This window comes from Camelus ferus, chromosome 5 (genome assembly GCF_009834535.1).
Source record: "Camelus ferus isolate YT-003-E chromosome 5, BCGSAC_Cfer_1.0, whole genome shotgun sequence".
NCBI classification, from domain to species: Eukaryota; Metazoa; Chordata; class Mammalia; order Artiodactyla; family Camelidae; genus Camelus; species Camelus ferus.
Window position 1 is genome coordinate 81,284,621 of NC_045700.1, and position 23,053 is coordinate 81,307,673.

General features: G+C 51.4%; 2 protein-coding genes across 3 annotated transcripts in view; one reads left to right on the top strand and one right to left on the bottom strand.

Annotated features, from left to right (window-relative positions):
• DNPEP (aspartyl aminopeptidase) overlaps window positions 1-12,274 on the bottom strand; it is a 29,914-nt gene extending 17,640 nt beyond the window's left edge. Inside the window, exon 1 of the mRNA XM_032480317.1 lies at window positions 12,048-12,274. Within this exon, the coding sequence (XP_032336208.1) occupies window positions 12,048-12,074 (27 nt within the window). The 5' untranslated portion in view covers window positions 12,075-12,274. The remainder of the gene's footprint in view (window positions 1-12,047) is intronic.
• A 1,078-nt stretch (window positions 12,275-13,352) lies between these two features.
• Window positions 13,353-20,355, top strand: DES (desmin). 2 transcript variants are annotated; one of them, XM_006186874.3, is made up of 9 exons: window positions 13,353-14,033; window positions 14,972-15,032; window positions 15,157-15,252; window positions 15,369-15,530; window positions 15,693-15,818; window positions 16,233-16,453; window positions 17,738-17,781; window positions 19,257-19,339; window positions 19,550-20,355. In XM_006186874.3, exons 1-9 carry the CDS (start codon window positions 13,456-13,458, stop codon window positions 19,589-19,591), a joined length of 1,413 nt encoding a protein of 470 aa, XP_006186936.3. In that variant the 5' UTR covers window positions 13,353-13,455; the 3' UTR covers window positions 19,592-20,355. The 2 variants fall into 2 exon arrangements, with proteins under 2 accessions (XP_006186936.3, XP_032336211.1); XM_032480320.1 differs by lacking the exons at window positions 17,738-17,781; window positions 19,257-19,339; window positions 19,550-20,355 and adding an exon at window positions 16,529-16,613.
• Window positions 20,356-23,053: the final 2,698 nt, after the last annotated feature.

The following is a 23,053-nucleotide window of genomic DNA, read 5'->3' on the forward strand; positions in this document are numbered from 1 at the left end:
AGCAGGGTGCATCTACAGAAGCAATCTATAACATACCATTTACAGCCATAACGAAACCACAAAAATCAATCCCCAACGCTCGCTCCCATTAACAAACTCGCTTGCAGGGCCTCCAGAGTGTGGCACACAGGTAGCTTCAAGGTGCCAAGGGAGATACAGGGATGAATAAAGTGGGGGCTCTGACCCAGGGGATCAGAACCTCCCTGGGGAGACAGGACACATGGAGATGAGATGATTAGCCATACAGAATGAAAGAGTGTATGCCAAGTAGTGAATGAAGGTTCTACAACTGCACTGCCCTATACACTAGCCACCAGCCACCTGAGAGGCTTAAAAGGTGGCCTAGTCTGAATTGAAAGGTGCTAAATGTATAAAATATTGTATATGTAGGATTATGAAAAACATGTAATACATCTCAATTTGAAGCTATTGATTACATATTAAAATGATAATATTTTGGCTACATGGGTTAAATATATTATTAAAGTTAATGTCACCTGTTTCTTTTACCATTTTAAAATGTGGCTTCTAGAACATTGGAAATGACATTTTATTTGACATTTATTTAAAAAATCCCATTTTATTTCTGTTGGACAGCACTGGTCTAGGAGTTGAGGGGACCCACTAAGGGACCAGTAGCCTGTGCTACTACAGTTGAGAAGATTTCTGGGGAAATGGAATGATTAGGAGCAAGCAAGAGGGCACTGAGGAAGGGCGTGGGAAGTCATTTGCGAAGTTTGATCATGAAGGGAAGGAGAGAGGATGGCAGCTCAAGGAGGCAACAGAGTCCCAGGAACAATGCACACATCACTCACCCAGCTCTTCCTCCTGCTCCTGACATCTTTCGAAAAGACAGACCCTGAGTACCTCCAGCTACTCTCCCAAGCAATGACTTTAGAGGAAGCCTCCTTCCTCTCAATGCTGGACAATGTGGAGTTGGCCCTTGAGCTGGGTTTAGATGCTAAGTGTTGGCTGACTCTCAGCCCCGGGGAAAGGGCAATGGTGGGGGAAGGGAAGGGAGTTCAGGGACACTTCCCCCCCACCGCACAGGGGGAACTGGGAGTTTGGTCAGTGTTTGAGATGGGGAGGACTTCTCAGAGGAGCAGTGTGGTCCAAGAGGAAGACGTCAGCCCTAAAACTTGGCCAGACAAATCTTCCACACATTTCATCAGGGAAATCAGGCTCCCTGGATCTGATGTCCCTGCCTCTGCCCTCCCACTCAGCCACATGGAGAAGCTGTAAACACTCAAATGCAAGGATTAACTCTGCATGTGGTGTCTGGGACATTGTGAACAACTCTTGGTGGTATGTTTGTGTCTGTGTTAGGACTGATCTTTTTAACCCCCAACACCTAGGACGTGAGGCTTGGTACAGAGCCAGTATTCAATAAATATTGATGGATGGAGGGAGGAAGGAAGGGATGAAGGAAGGAGGGAGGGAGGGAGGGATGGAGGAGGAGTGGGGGAAGGAAGAAAGGATGAACAAACTACAAATCTGTCAAAACACAGAAGCAGATATTTGGAATGGGCTATGCTTGTTCTGTGCTAGATTTTTGGATGTGAGCAGCAAGAAGGGTCTCTCACAGGCCAGATCCCAGTGTCCAGGCCAGAGGAGAACTGATGCCCAAGACACAGCTCTCCACCACTCTGCCTTCCTGTCTCAGGGCCCTGGGCCCACAAGATTTGAGTGACAGTCTACTTCCAGGCTGTAGCCTTCCTAGGCTAAAGCTCTGCTCCCAGTCTCTTATCTTATTAAGTGTTTTTAAAAATCCCTTAAGGCCTCTGTAAAAGGAAAGATAATGCATAGAATTCTAAGAGGGTTGGATAGGCCTGATCTGGGGGTGGGGGTGGCTGAGTTAGTTCCTGGACCAGCAAAGGAAGACTTTCCAAGCACATCAGAAGCCTGCAGTTTCCCTACATGACCACTGGAGGGCACTTCGACCATGAAATACCAGCTCTCCTCCATCTCTCACGTCTTTGGAGAGCCGAGATTCAGCAAAAGTTTTAAAATCATCACAGTACTGATAGCTCTCCTGGTTGAATATTCAATAAGGCGCTAAATGCCTTAAACATATATTGCCTCGTTTAATATTCACTACAATTATTGTGAATTACTTTGGCTATTCAGAAAAAACTGAGGCTTAAAAGAGCCAAGGAATTTACCTAAGTTCCCCTAGCTAAATACAATTTGGGAGTAAGAACTTGAACCCAAGCCCTGGGGCACCGACTATGAACAATGAATGTAACTGAAGCTGAAAAGGGGACTGACTGGATAGAAGCAGAGAGACGAGGATGCTACACATAGACTGTTACTGAACAGTTTACACATGTATGATATTGGAAGATGGCTTACAATTTGTACATTTCATATGGTAATGTTTCTTTTTTTCCCCTTGAAATGATGCTATCAAATAAATGAAGTGTTTCACAATTCATGGTGTCTTAACTTGGGAGGAAATAAAGTCATTGTAATACAAGGCAGGAAAAGATAATTTTTGTTTAACACTTAAATAGCATTTCCCAGTGCTTGTTCTAAGCACTTTATATAAAGTAAAGGGAGGGATGCACTATTACGATTCCCATTTACAGATGAGGAAATGGAGGCTTGGAGAGGGAAGCAACCTGCCCCAGGTCACTTGGCTGGTAGGAGGCAGACCTGGGATTAGAGGCCCAGGTGGTCTCTGGAATTTGGGAAACCAGGCTGGAGTTGGCTGGGAGAGGGGAGGGGGTAGAGTTTCACAAGAAGTTCACGTGGAGGTGAGGGTGTTCCAGGCAGAGGGAACACCACAGGCAAAGGCTTGGAGGTGGGAAAACAAGAGGTGAGGAGTCAGAATTGTCTCATTCCTGGGCTATGGAGTCGAGATGGCAGAGGCCTGCGCAACCAGAGCTCCCTGGGGCCTCCTAGGAGTGGGGAAAAGAAGCGGGGTACAGCAGGAGTGCCCGCGATGGGGTGGGGTGGTGGTGCTCTGGTGTTGGGAAGAGCGGAAGCTGTCCGGCCCCCACCCCACCCCTCTCCAGGGACTGGCAGTTTGGGAAGTGCAGTGTGTGCTCAGGAAATGGTCGGATTGGATTACAGGGAAGATTAAGGGAGCTAAATTGGGTCTGGGGCTGGGGGAGGTTCAAGAAGGGAACTGCAAAGGGCCAGCAGCAGCCGGACGGCCTGGAGAGGCTGCCGGGAGCTAAGGGTGGGGGCAGGGATCTCACATCAGGCCGGAAGCCCTCCTGACCCCAGTCAGGCTGGAATGTGAGGTCACCGAGCCGAGGGCATTCTCACTTAGATGGAGCTGGGGGAGGGGAGGGGGAAAGACCCAGAGATCCGGGGTTGGGGTCGAGGGGCTGAGATCACAGGGGAGGTGAAGACAGACCTGAGGTGGGGGTGAGGGCAAGTGGGCAGAGCCCAGAGAAGGGGAGAAACGGGGGCCGGAGACAGAGGCGGAAGAAGCTGGGGCCCGAAACTCGGCCTGAGCCCTATCTTGAGAGTGTCTGGTTCTCCAAGCCTTGTCCAGGCTGGGAAGTAGGGGGCACAGGTTGTCGGTCCGGTGTCGGTGGAGAGCCCTTTGCACCACACAGAGAAGCCGCTGGAAATCGCCTGGGGCCCTGGAGCGCCCTAGTGCAGTCCTCGCCCCACCTTCCAATCCCCTCCCCCAGCCTGAGTGGCAGCACCGGCTGTGGCCCCGCCCAGCCCCCGGGGCAGGTGGTCAGTGGTCTATTCTGGTGCCCAGCGTGGCTGGGGAGCCTGGAGAAGGGCAGAGGGAGAGCCTGGCCCATCTCTTTGAGGCTGGATGGGGAGGGGGCGTCAGGGGCCCTTTGGGACGGTTGTGGGTAGAGTTCTGACTGTGGGTGGGGAGGAAAAACACCAGCACTGTTTTTAACAAATTGAATCCCTCAGGATCTTTAAAATTGGGAAGGGGAGTGTATCTGGGATGTCTCTTGGCGCCTCTGGGGCTGGGCAGCTGAGGCAGTGGACCCCAGAGTTTCTTTTGAACCCCGAGGCCACAGGACCAAGCCCAGTCCCTGGTCCCAGTCCTCCAGGCCACCTCTTCAGGACAGAATTGTGCATGCTGTTGCCTGAGGCCTCCTCCCAGGCCAGTTGGGGGCAGTCTGAGGCCAGCGTGCACTTGGGGAGCCTCTCCAGCCTGCGGGGGAGCCCTGTGCCTGGCTGGCCTGAGGGTGGCACAAAGCAGAGTGGCCCCCACTGGCCTCTTTATTCCCTGGATAGGAAATCTTCACTGCCCCCCAGCTCTGGTGGGATGAAGGCCAGACTCCCTAAAACCTGCACCTTCCAAGCCTGGGCCCCTCTCTGGAGGGCAGTGGGGTTGGGGAGAGGAGCAGGGCACAGTGTTCAGAGGGACTTGCCCATTACTGGACAAGGGACTTTTCAGTGGAGATCCCTGGACAGGGCCAAGTTAAAAGGGGAAAGACTATAGCTAAGCCTGTCAAGTCAGTGTATGGCAAGGCCTTAGCTACCACACAGAGAGAGGAGCTGGGTTTCTAGGAGCCATCAGCTAAAGGTCAAATCCAGACTTTGTTTTTACTTGCTGTGCAACCTTAGGGGACTTACCTAACCTCTCTGAGCCTAGTATACTAACTGTAAAATGAGGCTCATAGTTACTTCCCAGGGTTGTAAAGATTAGTTAGAGGTACAGTGATTTGATATAGCAGGTGTCCAGAATACCATGTCTAGTATACAATAGGCACTCAATAAGTGGTAGCTATGCTATTATCAGAGGCAGCACATCCTGTAATAGAGAGCTCTGGAGTGAAGCTTTGGAGTTAGGCAGTGTTGGCTATGAATCTTGGCCCTACACCTGCTCTCCTGAAGCAAAGACTCAAGCCAGTCCCTGGACTTCCATGAACCAGTTTCCTTATCTGTCCAAGGGCAACGAAATAGTAGTAATGGCTGGCACTTACTGAACACTCACTGTGTGCCAGGCACTGTGCTAAGCACTTTATAGACATTTTCTCATTTAATCTTCCCCCACACCCTATGCTGTTATTATTTTACAGATGAGGAAACTAAGGCTCTGAGGGATGAAGCAACTCACCCAAGAGTGGTAGATCCAATCTGAACCCAGCCCAGCACCTGCTCCCCAAATTCCTCACCTTGCCTGTACCTCTGCAGAGTCAAGTGAAACTTAGGCCACTGGCTGTCGATCTAGACAGATGTGAGAAGATAGAGAACTTGGGCTATAACAACACTGAGGGTCTGAGAATGGGTGTCTTCTGAAACCCAAGACTCACTTTCATTGTGTATTTAGACGTTTCAGAGAATAATCATCCTACCCAGCAGTAAGAACAACTCAGGATGCTGTAATGGACTGTGGTCTGGACTGGCAGAGAAGGCCCTGGGGTCTGAGGGGACCCCAAGCTGACTGTGACTCAGCTGGCTAGAGGAAGAGGAGGATGATCCTATAAGGCTATAGATAGCAACCGTGCATAGTGGCCCCGTGAGGTCATTGCTAGCCTGCTCAGGCCCTGTTTAAAGCACTCCACAGTCTCAGAGGGATGTAGGAAACCTGGAAAGCGCCCAGGACAGCAGGGATATGACCAAACTGGAGGGGCTAAAACCAAAAAAAGCCTATGAGGAAAGATGAAAGGAATGGGGATGAATCAGGGAGAAGAGAGGGCTGAGTGATGGCACTAAGATCCTGGCAGAGAACTCCAGGGAGGAAAGGAAGCTACTTTTCTCTATCTGGGTTAAGGTCTAAGAAGGAAAGAAGGGGCTCACATTTTAGCGGAGGGATTAGAGTTAGGCCTTGAGCAGCTCTCTAGAGTGTGAGTCCGTGGGTAGGTGAAGAAGCCTGTGAAGTCCCCTTCTATGGAGGTTGGAGCAGGACTGAGTGCCACCCTGTGCTATCTCAGTGGCTCCCCACTCACCCTGACTCCTTCCCACCCCAGTTGTCACACCCCTTCACCCCTTCCACCCCGACATACCCTAGTCTGGTCAAGAAGAGTTTTCTTCTGCTCTCCTTGGGGTTATCAACTGGGGGAGGGTGCATGTTTGTGCTGGGGAAAGAGGGCTCCTCTGCCTCTTCAGGAAATGGCTCAGGACGGGGGGGGGGGGGGGGGGGGGGGGGGGGATTTGCAGAAGTTCAGGGGTATCTCCTACAGACAGCTGGGGATGGTGGGGAGATGGCTGGATGTGGTGGGGAGAGAGATGCGGGACAAATGAGACTCTGGGAGCCCGTAAGAGGGTGGGGGCTGCATCCATTTTGTTGGGCAGGACCAAGTCCTCATACAGTGAGGACAGGAGCCAGGGAAGAGGGAAGAGAGGAGGGCTGGCTGTCAGGAGGAACCTGGAGGTAGGGAACTTATGTGTCTGCAGAGGAGGCTGAGTCCAGTTCTGCTGGCAGGGGTAGCCACATCTCATCAACACATGGTGGGATTGGATCTGTTCTGGGGATGTGCCAATGGTCTGGGTCTAGCTTGCTGGTGAGTCTGTGTGAGCAAAAAGGCGAGGCAGCCGAGAGAGGCACTCTCTCACTCCTCTCCTGCAGGTCAGAACAGGGAGGGATGTCCAGGATATTTCACTTTAAGCCAGGAGAAACTGAAACCCAGAGAGGGGAGGCAACCAGTCCAAAGTCACACACTTATCCAGGGTAGGCCAGGACTCCTGCTTCCTGACTCCCAGCCATGCCACTGCTGCCATCCGTCAGGATGCCTTCCTGGGAAGCTTTCCTCAATGTTAGCAAAGCCTCCTCCTCTTCTTCCCTCAACCTGACTTTCATCCCCATCCTCCCTGTCCCAAATCTCTTACTGAAGTGAATAACACCTGAAATTTCCAGGATGTTTAGAGTCCATAAAGTGCTTTCACCTCCCCCATCTCATTAGCTCCTCCCCTTGAGACTCAATTTCACCCCCCTCCCCCCTCCTCCTCCCCAGCCTGGGAGGCATCCTATTTGGTAGAAGCTGGGAGGGAGCTGGGAGGAGGTGAGATTAGCCTCGGACTTCTCCTACTTTGGCAGAAAACCTGAAGCACTCCATGTCTGTAAAAGGAGTGCAGGGCTGGAGGGGGTTGGAGCCAGGCTGTGGGGCTTCCCAGAGAATGAGCTAGGTCAGGGGTGTGGGGTGTGGGGGTGCTGAGGAGGAGGAGTATTTACAAGAACTAGGGGCGGGGTGTCATGAAAGAAGGGGCCCAGGAAAGGGTCTGGGGTCAGGAGGTGGAGAAAGTTGGGAGAGGGAGGCCTGAAGGTCTTAAACCAATGAGATGCAGAGGGTGGCAGATGAGAGGGGGTGGGTTGCTAGCTGAGCCTGGGGCAGGGGATCCTGTGCAGCATGGGGGAGATGAATTTCAGGGAGAATCCTGACGCCACCGTTCCAGCTGGGCCCCCCAACTCAACCTCCCCCGGGTGATATCAGGAAGAAACAATTGCCTCTGGACATTCCTTCCCTTTTACAGTCACTCCGGGCTCCTCAGCCGCCTGTGGAGGTTAAGCAGCCACTACAACGGAGAGGAAGGTGGATGGGGGGAGGCGGGCAGCACAGAAGGGGCTGTTGGAGGGAGGAGCTCTGGGAGCACTGATGCAGGGAGGGCTCAGCCGGGGCCACTCAATGTCCCACCCCCTGGGCCTAGAGACTCAGGATGTCCTAAGCTGGGGGGCCCCAGAAATGACCCAGCCTGGTCCTGTTTTACACCTGGGCATGACAGGGCCAGAGAGGAAATGGGACTTGCCCAAGTGGTACAGATGGTTAGTTGGTGAACCACCAGAATAAATCCCCACATCTTAGCATCTGGCTGACCACCCCACCTCTACACCCCCATGCTTGGGCCTCCCACCTCCCCACCAAATGCTAAAGGCAAGAGCCAGGGTCCCAGAGTTTATCCCTGCCACACTGTCCTGAAGGCTCTCATGCAATGGCTATATCCCATGACCCAGCTTGGGATGGGAGAACTAGGTCCTAGGCTGAGAAACAGAAAGAGGAGGAGGATGGGCCCTGAACGAAGGGACAAAGGCAACCCTGGAGGTCGGGGTCAGTCAGTGGAGGGAGGGCACACCATGGGTTGGCATCAGTACTGTCTCACACGGATCCTGGAGTAGACCAGGGGTGAGTGAGACACTCCTAGGCAGGACAAGGTAGAAAAGTCACTTCTGGTTCTCTCCTTTTTGACTCCTTTCAGTTTTCTCCTCAATCCAAATGCCCTGTGCTGGCCAGTGTCCCCACCCCAGCCTTCCATACATACAAGCCACCTCCCCCTATCCATGCTATCCATGAGATCTGGGATGTTCTGTAGGAAGCCAGGGCCCTAGTCTTCCAGGGAGCCCTCTATGAAGTTCAGAGACCTGCCCAAGCATCCACAAGCCCTCTAGTCACTGACCTTTGGGGAGGGCAGGGAAGGGCTTGGCAGTGTTACCCAACAGAAAAGAGGACAAGATGGCTGAAGTGAGGTAAACCCAAAGGAGACGTGAGTGAGCTGAGGTTGGCAAGGTGGGCAGGGCCAGTTCTGTGGGGACTTGAAGGCTATGAGGAGTTTGGGTTTTGCTGGTTCATTAGTTCAGGGAAGGGGGAGAAATTGGGAATGGTGAAACAGGGATAGTCTCCAAGAGGCATGAACACTGTCCCCAAATATTTGAAGAGTAGATCTGTGAAAGAGGTTTCTTCTTGCTCTGTTTGGCTCCCAGGGCAGAATAAGAGGCATAGCAGAGACATCATATCACCTGGGTTCAAATATAAGGAAATGTTTTCTAACAGCAGAGCTGTCCACCGACCCATGAAGATGTGTTAGGTACCCAGTGCTCTTTGTGGAGTGGAATGGGCTGCCTGAAGACATCAAGTTCCCAGGCAGTAGAGGGATTCAAACTGGAATAGTACTTGCTGGAATCACAGTAGAAAATATTTAAGCCTTAACTGAGAAGTGGGGGCAGGGGACTGGTTGATCTTGTGACCTGTGAAGTTACCTCCAACCATAAGTTTCCAAGACTTTCCAAGTTTGGAGTAATCTGGGAAGGTTTCAATCAAGTATCAGGTCTGACTTCCTTTAATTGATTCAACAAAATATATTGATAACACTCAGTGTACAAGGCAGCATATCATGTACTTAAATTTATAAATTGTCCCCTTTTTCTGACAAACACTGAACAAAATGATCTGTCTTGGAAGACCTTCCTATTTCCAATATCATTTAGCTCAGGTGAGAGGTGTGACCATAAAATAATGTGTTTTTTTTTTTTAAAAGAACAAGCTTACCAAAATTTGTATATTTGAACATTTGTCCCAAGGATGCTCATAGCAGCATTGTTTATAATAGCAAAAGATTGGAAGCAATATAAATTTCCATCAATAAAAAATGGGTCAAAAAATTATGGTAAATCTATACAGTGAAATACAAATGAGGATATTAAGAAGAATGACTCAAAAGATCTCAGTGAAAAAAAGAGCAGGACCAGATAGCCTTGTTGGTGAATTCTACCAAATATTTCAGAATTAACACCAACTCTTCTCAAACTCTAAAAAAAGGAAATATTTCCTAACACATTCTTTGAGGCCAGCATTAGCCTGATACCAAAGCCAGACATAGTAATATAAGAAAATAAAACTACAGGTCTATATTCCTTATGAATATTGATGTTAAAATTCTCAACAAAATACTAGCAACCAAATTCATCAATATATTAAAAAGATTATACACATGACAAAGAGGGATTTATTCCTGGAATGGAAGGATGGTTCAACATATGAAAATCAATCAGTATAATATACCACATTAACAGAATGAAAGGAAAACCCCTCATGATCAATTTGATTTACAATAACATCAAAAAGAAAAAAATATTTAGGAATAAACATAACCAAGGAAACATAAGACTTGTACATTAAAGATTATAACAGATTGCTGAAATAAATTAAAGAAGAAATAAATAAATGGAAAGACATCCAGTGTTCACTGATTGGAGGACTTAATATTGTTAAGTATTAAGTATTGTCGATACTACCCAAAGCGATCTTCAGATTCAATGAATCCCAATCAAAATCCCACCATTTTTTTAAGAAATAGAAAAATCTATTCTATCTAAAATTCATATTGAATCTCAATATGAATCCTGAATAACCAAAATATCTTGAAAAAGAACAAAGTTGGAGGACTTGCACTCCCTGATTTCAAAACTCACTGCAAAATTATGGTAATCAAAACAGTGTGGTACTGGTGTGGGACAGATATATAGATCAGTGGAATAGAATAGAGAGTCCAGAAATAAATCCTCACATGTACGGCTAAATGGTTTTCAATTAGGGGGGAAGGACAGTCTTTTTAACAAACGGTGTTGGGAAAACTAGGTATTCACATGCAAAAGAACGAAGTTGGATCCTTACCCTATACCACATATGAAAATTAACTCATAATGGATCAAAGACATAAAACTGTAAAACTCTTAGAAGTAAACACAGGGGGTAATATTCCTCATATTGGATTTGGCAATGATTTCTTGGATATGACACTAAAAGCACAGGCAATATAACAGTAAATAGATAAATTGGAGTTTATCGAAATTAAAACCTATTTGCATCAAAGGATATTACCAGCAGAGAGAAAAAGCCACTCACATAATGGGACTTCTGCAATTTTGTGCCAAGTATGTTACCTATCCAGATAAATTATTATTTTTAGCATGTCCAGTTGGAAGTAGTCCCTTGGAGAGTCTCTTTTTCGAGAGGTGCTGCCTGGTTCAGAGCACGATTTGGAATGCTCCTCTTTTCACCTGCCTCCCAAGCCTGAGAGTGTTGTTTTGCTGTCCTCCATGGTAGCAAATCCTCAGGGGTGGTATCAGATTTTGGGAACAGCTCCAAATGGCTCAGAGCCAAGTCTGGTAGATGTTGATTTTGACTAGAGAATAGATAGCATAATTTATTTATTTGTTTACTGCCTCATTTCACCAAGGAACTAAGGCCTCGGGCTGGCCTGAAGGGCAGTTTCCTCATGACGTGTGGAGAGTGTTCACAGAGAGAAGTCTCAGAAGTGTTCTGTCATGGAAATGGGTGCACAGTTTCCTATAGTAGATTAATTAGGATTGTTTGGGTTACAGGTGACAGTAATCCCAAGTGTCTTAAGTGGAAAAAAAAAAGGAAAAGTTTATTGGCCCCAAAACTAGGAGGGACACTGGGGGAGCTCACAAAATGAGGGAAGAGCTGCAGAACCAGGGCCCCAGGGGATGGAATTTAGGACTTCTGGCACCACATTCTCCTCCTCTCCAGGTTTCTGTGCTTCTTTTGGCGTGCTGACCTCTCTTCCTACTCCAGAAAGATCTCCCCAGTGGGCAGGAGACATGGTTGCCATAGGCTCCAGTTTAGTAGTCCCAGTTCCATCTATAAATTACAGGGTAGTTCTCTGATTGGCCCTGCTCAGGTCCAGGCCCACCCCTTGAGCCAATCACTGCAGCAAAAGCAATGCAGTTGTAAGACTGGCTGGGAGCTGAGTCACCTGTCCACTCTGTGTGTGTGTGTGTGTGTGTGTGTGTGTGTGTGTGTAGCATTTGTTAACAAAATAAAAGGATAGGAAAGAAAGCCTGCAGGCTACTTTGAGCTAAAACAAGGACAGTGCTGCCTAGGATGTGCTAAGGATCCACACAGTCTCCAAAATTCTCCAAGAGCCTACAATCTAGTTTGGGAGAAGAGACACAAAAATAACCAGAACACAACAGCTTGCACTGACTCGAAGGTTGGATAAGAATATCTGGAACTCCCCACCCACCTCATAAGCTTGTCTCTAGGATAAAAATGAGATACTGAATGTGAAAGGGCTTTTTTTGCAAAGACAGCAGCAACAAAGCCCTTAACAGTTCACCTGGCACATTCACACCCACCCTGGAGGCAAAGCATGGCTCTGGAGTCAGGCTGCCTCAGCTTCCTGAGCTTTAAAGTGGGAATGATACTAGTTCCTACCTCACAGGGATGGCAGAGCATGCGGGGTCATGGGTGGGGGGTGCTCAGCATAGGTAAGGTGTTATTATTTGCCTATTGTTACCCGAGCCTCTTAAAACCCCTACAGAGTAGACATTGGCAGGCTGAACATTCTCACTTTATAGCTGAGGACACAGAGAAGTAAATACTTGCCGGCTTGTAATTACGTCCGCTGGTCATGGCAGAGCTAGGGTAAGAGCAGCCTTCTCTTTCCAAGCTTTGCGCTTCAAAAAGGTCAGGGCTGAGAGGCTTGGTGGAGGTGCAGAGAGACAGCTAGTATTCATGGAGAAGTAGGGATGTGCTTAGGGGTCAGCCAGTGCCTTGTACTAAGGAGGGGGCCTGTGAAAGGGATGGACAAGCACTCTGCGGGGCTCCATTCCTGCCGGGGGCTTGGGGCATTATGGGGGGTGGGAAGTGATTGCGGCTCATCACCCCCCAAGCCTCCCTTGGCCCTCTGACACCCGTGTCCCCTCAGGTACCCAGCCCCCACCCCTCAGAGGTCCTCTCCTATGCTCTTGTTTCCCGGATGCATTCTCCTCTATAAATACCAGCTCTGGTATTTTGGGTTGGCAGCTGTTGCTGCCAGGGAGATGGCTGAGTTGACATGAGGCTCCTGACAAAACACAAACCCCTGGTGTGTGGGGGCGTGGGTGGTGTGAGGAGGGGGATGAATCAGAGAAGGGGTAGGGGTAGGCTCAAGGGGGCAGAAGCCAGGCAAAGTTGGTGGGGTGGGGGTGAGAGTGTACAGTTATGTTATGATGGTTATAATTGGAAACTGAAAGCCTACCAGACCTTTTCTGGTTGTTTATAAACTTAAGGGCCCGCCCTCACCGGTAGAGGGGAGGAAAAGGGCCTTCACTAGTCCAGAGGGAAACTGAGGCTGGGAGCCGGACCCTAGGTGCTGGTGGGCATCCTTAAGTAGGCGGGCCCTGGCTCGGATTCCTGCTTGCCCCCAGGAGGCCCTCCTGTCCTCCTTGCTTGTCAACTCCTCTAGGCCTGGCTAGTGGACTCCCTCCTAAACCTCTGCCACTTTCAGAGAATCTTTAGAAAGAAGGTGATTTGGAGCTTTCTTGGAAACAGGTCTTGTCTGTTCAGGCAATGACCCAAAATCTCTCCCTGGAGCCTCAAACTAACTGGAAGCCTCTCCCCAGCTCTCCCCCTGACCACCACCAAGAGGAGGCTGAAAGGGGCCTGTCTGGGGGCTCCAGAAATGCTTGCGCCCGCCCCGGTGAAGCAGTTGGCAGGCCTGCCCATCTTCTGCCCTCCTGGGTTCACCAGCCTCTCCCGCACCCCTCAGGGGCCTCCCACCCGCCGGCTGAGGGGCACAGTCCTCTCGCGGGGGAGCTGGCCTCCCCGCCCCCACGCCAGAGGCCGCCCTTTCTTGGCAAGGCAGCGGGATCCTGCAGCTGTCAGGGGAGGGGCGGCGGGGGCTGATGTCAGGCGGATACAAATAGTGCCGACGGCCTAGGGGCCGTGTCTCCCCTTGCCACATCCACTCTCCAGCCGGCCGCCCGCCGCAGCCTCCTCCTCCGCGCCGCCCAGCCTCGCCCGCTCCGTCACCATGAGCCAGGCCTACTCGTCCAGCCAGCGCGTGTCCTCCTACCGCCGCACCTTCGGTGGGGCCTCGGGCTTCCCGCTCGGCTCCCCGCTGAGCTCGCCCGTCTTCCCACGCACGGGCTTCGGCACCAAGGGCTCCTCGAGCTCCGTGACATCCCGCGTGTACCAGGTGTCGCGCACGTCGGGCGGGGCCGGGGGCCTGGGGGCGCTGCGGACCAGCCGGCTGGGGGCGACTCGCGCGCCCTCCTCCTACGGCGCGGGCGAGCTGCTGGACTTCTCGCTGGCTGACGCTGTGAACCAGGAGTTCCTGACCACGCGCACCAATGAGAAGGTGGAGCTGCAGGAGCTCAACGACCGCTTCGCCAACTACATCGAGAAGGTGCGCTTCCTGGAGCAGCAGAATGCGGCGCTCGCCGCCGAGGTGAACCGTCTCAAGGGCCGCGAACCGACTCGGGTGGCCGAGATCTACGAAGAGGAGCTACGCGAGTTGCGGCGTCAGGTGGAGGTGCTCACCAACCAGCGCGCCCGCGTCGACGTCGAGCGGGACAACCTACTGGACGACCTGCAGAGGCTCAAGGCCAAGTGAGGACCCAGCGCTCCCAGAACCCCCTCTCCTTGGGCTGGGCGCGGGAGGCTAGGCCTGGGGCTGGGTCCCTCTGTCAGCACCCTGCGGTACCCTGGGAGAGGGTCGTCTACATGTATCCCCCAAGAAGGGGAGAGGGACGCCAGGGCTCTCCCTTGTGCTCCCAGTCTGCAAAGGAGGAATTTTCTTGGGGACATCATGGGGTGGAAATGGGAGAACAAACTTTAAAAAGCATCTTAAGATGCTGGGGTGATGTTGATAAGGGTCAAGCAGGTAGATAGACAGAGAAAGGAGGCCCCAGTACAGTTAGAAGGAGGGGGAGGTAGATAGGAGACAAGAAAATCTGGGGCAAGCAGTAGCTCTCAGCTTACCTGTGATGAGGCCCTGGGAATGGGGGCGGAGAGCAGATCTTGGTCCCTCCACCTGGCTGAAGCTTTACTGGGAGAATGGACAAGCTAGAGGGAAGCGGAGAGCGGGTGGAGGAGCTGTGGCCCTCAGAAAGCTTAGAGAACAAGATGGTGGACTCCACCATGCTCCCAGTACATAAGGCAGCAGGGCAGCAAATAGTCATGGGTCCTGCTTCTGACAGTCTGAGTGAGCAGAGTCACTGTTCTGCCACCCAGGTCACAAATATTAAGTGAGCACCTACATGGGCCAGGCTGAGGCTGGGGCCCAGGAACACAGAGGTGGATAAAATGGACATGGTTCTTAATCCCAGAGAGGTCACAGACTGGTGGGGACATAGACTTCCAGGGTGTGGCTCCAGGGCAGAGACTGGGCTACTTCCTGTCCCCTCCCTGTGTGGGTGGGACCTCCTGCCTCTACCCTGGCCTCCTTCCTCTGTCCTGAGCCCACTCTCTGGGCAGCCCCCAGCCAGTCGTCTCTACTGCCGGTTTTATCCCCACCAACTGTTTATCCTTCTGTCTGTCTCGGCCAGGCTGCAAGAAGAAATTCAACTGAAAGAAGAAGCGGAGAACAATTTGGCTGCCTTCCGAGCGGTGAGTCTTCTTTGGTCTCCCAGAAGCAGCCTTACCTCTTCTGTTCCCCCCGTGTAGCCCCTGGTGTCATTTTGCCCTGCTGGGTTGATCAGTGACACTTGCCCTCTCACTTGACCTCTCCCAGGATGTGGATGCAGCCACTCTAGCTCGAATTGACCTGGAGCGCAGGATCGAATCTCTCAACGAGGAAATCGCGTTCCTTAAGAAAGTGCACGAAGAGGTGTGCCTTGGTGAAAGCAGCTGGAAAGGGGATGGTGGGGCTGGGCTCTGGGAATGGGGGTGTGAGGGTGCGTGCGGGGCCCAGTCGGGGACTGAAGCCAAAGTCATACCCTGCAGGAGATCAGAGAACTGCAGGCCCAGCTTCAGGAACAGCAGGTCCAGGTGGAAATGGACATGTCCAAGCCAGACCTCACTGCCGCCCTCCGGGACATCCGGGCTCAGTACGAGACCATCGCGGCTAAGAACATCTCGGAAGCTGAGGAGTGGTACAAGTCAAAGGTGGGACTCTCTTCCCTCTGGCTCCCTCCATTCCGTTTTGGAGATACGCCCTATGGCTCCATCTGTGGGGAAGAGAGAGAGCCTGGGGTCTCCATGCTCCCTTGCCCACCCCTACCTGTGTCCTGCATCCTCCTCATCTCAGGGCCCCCTCTCTGTCCTTAGGTGTCTGACCTGACCCAGGCAGCCAACAAGAACAATGATGCTCTGCGCCAGGCCAAGCAGGAGATGATGGAGTACCGCCACCAGATCCAGTCCTACACCTGCGAGATCGATGCCCTCAAGGGCACCGTGAGTCCCTGCCCACCCAGCCCAGTCCAGTCCTTTCTGTCTGTTGCTCACACCCTCACTCTGTGACCTTGGGTCCATCACATACCCTCTCTGGACCTCTGTCTCCTCACATCTACCACAGGGGTAAAAACAGATAGATACCCAGTGGGGCTCTCAGGAATCATGGGGCTCCTGGGTAGAGGCGAGGAGGCCAGATGGCCATGCTCCCTTGTATCAGTTCTATCCTCTGAGTTGCCATGTAAGACTTCATTTGAGTTCAGAGTTCCTTGGCTCAGAAGAGTTTGACAACTCCTAGGCGAGGCTATCTGAGGTTTCCTCCCAGCCCTAGGCTGTGCCTCTCTGCATCCTGGGCCCCGAGTGTCCCCTTGACCATCACTACAGCCTGTTCTTGATCCAGGCGCCCCTCCCCTGCAGAACGATTCCCTGATGAGGCAGATGCGGGAGCTGGAGGACCGCTTTGCTAGTGAGGCCAGCGGCTATCAGGACAACATCGCACGCCTGGAGGAGGAGATCCGACACCTCAAAGATGAGATGGCTCGCCACCTGCGTGAGTACCAGGACCTGCTCAACGTCAAGATGGCCCTGGATGTGGAGATTGCCACCTACCGGAAGCTGCTGGAGGGCGAGGAAAGCCGGTGAGGGGCGAGGCAGGGGCTGGATGTGGGGTCCAGGGTGGTCTAGGGGCCCATCCCTGCCCCAGGGGAGCTCAGGATCACCTCCACAAGATCTGAAAACAGCATTATACAAGAGGCCACCACTCTTTTAGTTGCAGAGAATTAACCAAGGCCACCTGGGTAAAAAGTGATTTAATTAATAGCTTTTATAAAAAGAGAAATACAAGTATTCCCACATCCACCTTCAGAATTAAGAACCAGCAGCATAAAACCATATTCAGCAACCAGTAATAAAATATTACTGCCAGTCAAGGGAGAGATGGGAGCAGAGCAGGGAATGATGAGGAAGGAAAAGGGAGGGGGCAGATAGAGACAAATAGAGACAGAGTTTTTGACGCAATAGGCTAATAGAGAAGGTGCAGAGACTTGTGCTCTGAGTGTGCACAGGTATACACACATGTGCTCATAAGAAAAAACACAATGACATGCTCAGAGCAGCTCATCTCTAGACACAGAAAACAACAAACAACTGCAGGGGAACCTGAGAGAACCTTCTTGATCGATGGAACCTTCTATATCTTGATTTAGACTGGTGGCTATGTGGATGTAGGCGCTGATCAAAACTCACGGGTTGCACACTAAAGATCTGTGCATTTCACTATGTAAACTTAACATCAATTAAAGACAGGTTGATTACTGAACAGAATGATGCCCATTGATACTCACAAAAGTGATACTATCTGATGTTTAAAAAGATCAGCAGACATATTTAGATACAGATTTACACAGAAAAAGATTTCAGATATTGTAGAATAATATATGCAAATAATGACCTCTATAAAGGTAATAGCTAAAGTCACATTGCCTTTCCCCAGCACTAGGCATAAATGGGGGTGGCAGCTCCTGGAACTTGGGCTCACGTGAGTGGGCCAGATGTTCCCATCCTGGCTGGAGGGTGGGCACACACAACGGATGTAACCCACAGACGTTGATACACCCTGCAGTGCCAAGAGCAAGAAGGAAATCCTGGTGCAGTGTAGGGTGCAGTGGGGTTTGGGGTCCTGCTGTCATGCCAGCAGGTCAGAGATGTAATGGGTGGTCCTTCCAGAAGGGACAGTTCCTGGGAAGCTGGGGTTGACCTTTGGCCCCATGCCCTGAGCAGTGTGGCAGTGGGAGTGTTGAAGCCAGTGGGACTGGGACAGCTGAGGATGGTGTTTATAGAGGACCAGGGCAAGCTTTGAAGGGTGGTCACAGAGAGAGATGGAGGGTCCTAACCCTTTGGGGGCTTGGTCTCTTCCCTTTTAGGATCAACCTCCCTATCCAGACCTTCTCTGCCCTCAACTTCCGAGGTGAGTACATGTTGGCTGGGGTGGCAGAGGGCAGGAGTCCAGTGTGGGCACTGCCCAAGGCCAGCCAGGAGGGGAGGATGGAATCATAGGGACAAGGCTGGGGCCTGGTAAAGAGAAAGGAGGCTGCTGCCCTGTAGGTGGAGGAATTTAGGTAGAGGCACCTTCTGACAGCTTTTTATGTTATTTTATTTCATGGTATTTTATTGACCATGTCCCCTGGGCATATTGAGTGGACGACAGTTTCTGTTTCTAATATACTCAAACTCCAAGGTTACCAGGGGTGTCCTTGGGGGCCTGACAGCTGGAGCATCTAGAACTATACACACTGGTCTACAAGGCACCCACCACCCATTGTCTGTTTGGCAAGTTGCCAAGCATTCCCCGCTGCCCCCAGCTGCTTGTAGCACACCTCCAGTTTGCTAGAGCAAGATGTTGGATCCATGTTTTAAAAAATAAAGCCAAACCTTAGCAAAGCCAAACAATTAAAAGAATGAACTCCTAGGGCATTCTGCCATTCTGACATTAGTAATATGCAGATCGAGTGGCTTTCCAACCCCAGAGAGCAGAAAAACACACTGTAATGATCCATTAGGAAAGCAAGCTGGAGTCTTTGGCAGCTTTGCCTTTCCTAGATCAAACCTTTTTATATATTCGATGTTCATTTCCATTAGGAAAAAATACACGCTGTGCTCCACCGAGTTACAACGTTCGTCACAGGCTGGTTGCCTGCTAAGGAGATTCATGAACACCAAACTCATAATGCCAAGGACCTAAATTTGACCCTTCCTATAAAATTCAGAACCTCTCTTTTCAGTTAATAGTTTATGCAGGCACCAAATGTGAGCTTTGCATTTAAAATCACTTAATGCTTTTTCAAATCAGTAGTTTTGGACCATGATATGGCAAGTACCATTGTTACCATTTTACAGTGGGGAAACTGAGGCACAGAGGGGCGCCAGCACAGTGAATCAGTGAGTGACTTCTGTCCATCTCTTTTTCATTAAGACATCAAGCTGCTCATCCAGAGTCTTAAGCTGGGCTGGGAACCATGAGGTCCTCCAAAAGAGTATCTTGGTTCTGGGCTTTGGGGTCCTAACTGTCAGGGTACAAATCCATGCAGGGCTCTCCTGCAGCCCAGGGGTGGAGAGGGAGTGAGGAGATGTGTGGGGGATGAGAATGCTGGGCGGCCTGGGCCTCGAGGATCCCCTGCCCTCCTGAACCCATGGCTGGAGCACATCTGTTGGCTCCTGATCTTATCTCAGCTGTGAGACAGGCCCCTGGGTTTGCAAAGCCACCTGTTGGATGCTGGGCTCAAGGACAGGTGATGAAGTCTTGCTGAAACAGTAACAGGCCCATCTTGAGGGGGTGGACATCTTCCGGGCTCTCCCCTGTGGGACCAGGGATGGACTCCCAGCCGCAGGAGCAGCCCAGGCCTGGTCTTGTTCAGGCTGAGCATGTGGTTGAATCTATTACAGAAACAAGCCCTGAGCAAAGGGGTTCTGAGGTCCATACCAAGAAGACAGTGATGATCAAGACTATTGAGACCCGGGATGGGGAGGTGAGTAATCTGCCGGTCCCTTTACCCTTGGAGGGGCTGTAGTGTGTCTGGGGCACTGTCAGCCAGGTGACTTTCACCAACTACGCTGGTTCATGCTCTTGCCCCGGGGGCAGAGGGGGGTCCTCCTGTGTTGGGGCGGGGGTGGTCCAGGGCCATGGCCCCTACTCGGTGGCCAGCGCAGGATTAGACTGGGTTTCTCTTCCTCTCTAGGTCGTCAGTGAGGCCACACAGCAGCAACACGAGGTGCTCTAAAGCCAGAGACCCCTCTGCCACCAGAGACCGTCCTCACCCCTGTCCTCACTGCCTCCCAGAGCCAGCCTCCTTCCATCCCAGGGCACTATACCCGGCCACAATGCTCCCCTCACAGCCTCTGACCCCTGCTCACCGACTACCACCGCTCAAGGTCCCCACAGGGGACATAGCCCGTCCCCCTCCCCGCACAGGGAGCCCCCCACTGTGTGAGGTCTGGATGTTGGAAGTGAGTGAGCCTGGCTCTTGGCCACCCAAGGGTGTGCTGGGTAGGGGCAGGATGGAGCCAAGGCAGCAGTGACCCTGCCCCTCCCACCTCTGTGACCTCAGGCTCTAGCCTCTGGCTCTGGAGAGGGCCCCAGAGCAGGGTGTAGGGACCCCACAGGGTCAGGATCCAGCCCCGTGACCTCCCCACTCCCCACTGCCCAGCCTGAGTCAGAGAGAAGGGGCAGCGTCCTCAGCAAGCCCGGCAGATCTAGCCCCCTGTGGAGACTGGGAGGCTAGATACTGACCCCATGGTCCCTTTCTTTCCCAGGGTGGGCTTAGAAAGTAGGGGCTGCAAGAGGGAACCCCCGAAGGTGCCAGATGTGGGAGCAGGAGATTCTGAAGGAAAGAGGGTGGGTGTGATGCCAGAGGGGAGCAGAGAGGAGAGGAGAGAGGCAGAGAGCGGTCTCAGGCGGTTGGCAGGGGTGCCACCTCCCCGTGCCCACCCCTCCCCCACTGCAGGGGCTCTGGACAGAAATAATAAAAAGATAAGCACAAGCCTCGCACGTCGTCCTGTGCTGCCTTGACTGCCAGGCCTCCCCTGGGGACCCTCCCAGGCCCTGGCCCACCACCTCAAGATGGACTGTGTGCTGTCCTCCTGCCCAGCCAGGCTGTCCCCCAGGTCCTGTCACCCCTTTTCTTCCCAGAGCCTCTCAGTCTTGCTGTATGTGGGTAGTAACATCTGGGGGAGGGGGGCTGGGCATGGGCTTTTGTTGGGGAATCAAATACCTCTTGTTAGGCCCCAGTGCCAGGCTGCCCCCACAGTCTGACTGTGAAGTCGGGCTCCCCCAGTCCCTTCCCTGGAGAAGCTTACACCCTCTTCCCACTAAACCTGCACCTTTTACCTACAAAGAACGATTCAGGAAAAATAACCATGTGAAGAAAAACAGAAACTCTACCTTGTTCTTGGAGAAAAAGACTCAATACTTTAAAGATGTCAGTTCATCCTATGTTAATTTTTAGTTTCGGAGCAATACAATCTCAATTAAAATACCAAAAGGAAATTTAGGAAGAATTTAGGAAGATGAGAGGAACGTAGAACACATGAAAATAAGTAGGCAATCATGGAATAAAACATTAACACAGATATGTTCAAAGTTTCTGTCGAGAAAACTTAATTATTCAATATAGGGCGTGGGGTCATTTAGGTGGCCGTGGAGGGTGGGGTAGGGCACAAGGGAAAGCTGTCTCTCTTTCCACTTCTTCTAAAAAATAAATTCCAGGTGGATAGGAGATTTAGGAAGCTTGGTAAATCCATGTAGGTCCCAGCCTTCCAGCCACTCCTTAGATTTCAGGGATTACCCTTTAGAGACGGGAAGAGGGCAGAGATCACAAACATGATAAATTCGGACAGCCTGTAGGTGAAATAAATCTAATGGGGTTTTAGTCTTAAAGTCTCTAGTGTGCCATTCCTAACTGGCTTTTTCCAGAAGCTACTGAAAGACTTTCTGGTGTCTCTGTCTTCCCCCTCTCCTTGGATGCTGCCTTTGCTCACAAGTTTGCCTCTTCCCCTCTTGTTTGTGGGGTCCCTCCCTCCAGGAAGGACCACTTCTCCACGGAATACTGTTCTTCACCTTGCCCTGGGAGTACCTGGGACTACACCCCATCCCTGTGCCCCACCCCCTGTGGCCCCTGGTGAATGTAGTGCTCCAGAGAATGGACAAAAATAAACCCAAAGAGATCTGAGTCTCATGGGGTCACACACATACAAGCAGACCTTCAACATACTATCATCCACACAGACATACACCCCGTCATCTCCATGGCAAAAACTCTCCCTACTCCTTGGGAAACTCTGGTGTCTTCTCCTTTAAGACCCAACACCAAGAAATAAGAGGGCTCATAGAGGGCTGACCAGCTTTTCACTGATTCCTGTGGGACCAGTTCCCGACCGACTCAGACCCTACCTAAGGCAATGGAGTAGGAAGGATTGTGGGGCAAAGTCCTTAAGCCAAGAACTGAGGTCTCAGCGGGCACTGTCCACTCTGGCTACCCTCCCTGCCCCTGAAGACAAGCATCCCACCCATTCACCGCCTCCCTTATTCCTCCTCTGACCACAACCCTGCCCAGGACACATATGCAAGTACATCACTGACTTTTGATTCAACACCTAAAATGTCAGCTACCCAAGGGCAAGGTTTTTATTCACTACTGTATTCCCAGTGCCTGGAAGAGTGCTTGGTCCATAGAAGGTGCCAATCAAATATTTAAATACTTGTTGAATGAATATGAACTGGGCACTTTAAATTTACTTTTCTCTAAATTAAATATTTACCAGAGAGGTTGATGCCCCTCCCCCAACTTCATTCACTGATTCAACGAACACTTACTGAGCTTTTACCATGTGCCAGGCACACGGTGCATCATTATGACTTGGAGGAAACACCCCACGGCCCAGAGAGGTGGGGTGAACTGCCAAGGTCACACAGCATATCTGTGGCAGAGGAGGACCAGGCCCCCTGCTCCTTGGCCTCCGGAGCCCAGATATCTTTCCATGACACCACAGGCTTGTGACTGCAAGGCAGGGCAGACTGGCAGCACACACCCATCCTGGCGCCAAGCCGTGGGGCACTGTGGGGCCATTCTGAGGGACAGATGAGCTCCTTGCAGCCAGCCAGCTGCTCTGGGTAAGGGCCCTGGCCAGGGCCTAATGGCTTCCGGCGTCATAGCTAGTGTGGGCTCCTCCAGGAGAGGGCGCCCGCGACTTGCAAGGGGCTATGCCCTCCTTACCCAGGCCCACACACTCCTGTGCACCCCACAGTGAAAGCCATTATGGACATTCAAACAGGAGACCCACAAGCCATGTTCCAGGCTCTGTGCCAGGCCCTTTTAAATAGTTAATATTCATTTTAATATTTAATGTAATAATTTAAAGCCATCACAACAATCTAAGTCAGATCATGTAATTCCTTGGCTCAAAATCTTCTGAGATGACTTCCCACTTCACTAGGAGTAAAAAAGCCACGGCCTACAAGATGCTAGGCCATCTGTCCCCATTGCCTGTCTGACCTCCTGTCCTTCCACTCTCCTGCCCGATGGCCTCCTGGCTCTTTTGGAGCCCACAGGGCACATTTCCACCTCTGCCTAAAGCAGTCCTGCCCAGACTTCTGCACCATTTGCCTCCTTCAAGATTGACTCAACTGTTCCCAGTGAGGCCAACTCCTATCCTCCTGTTTGAAAGTGTAAGTTACCCACCACACT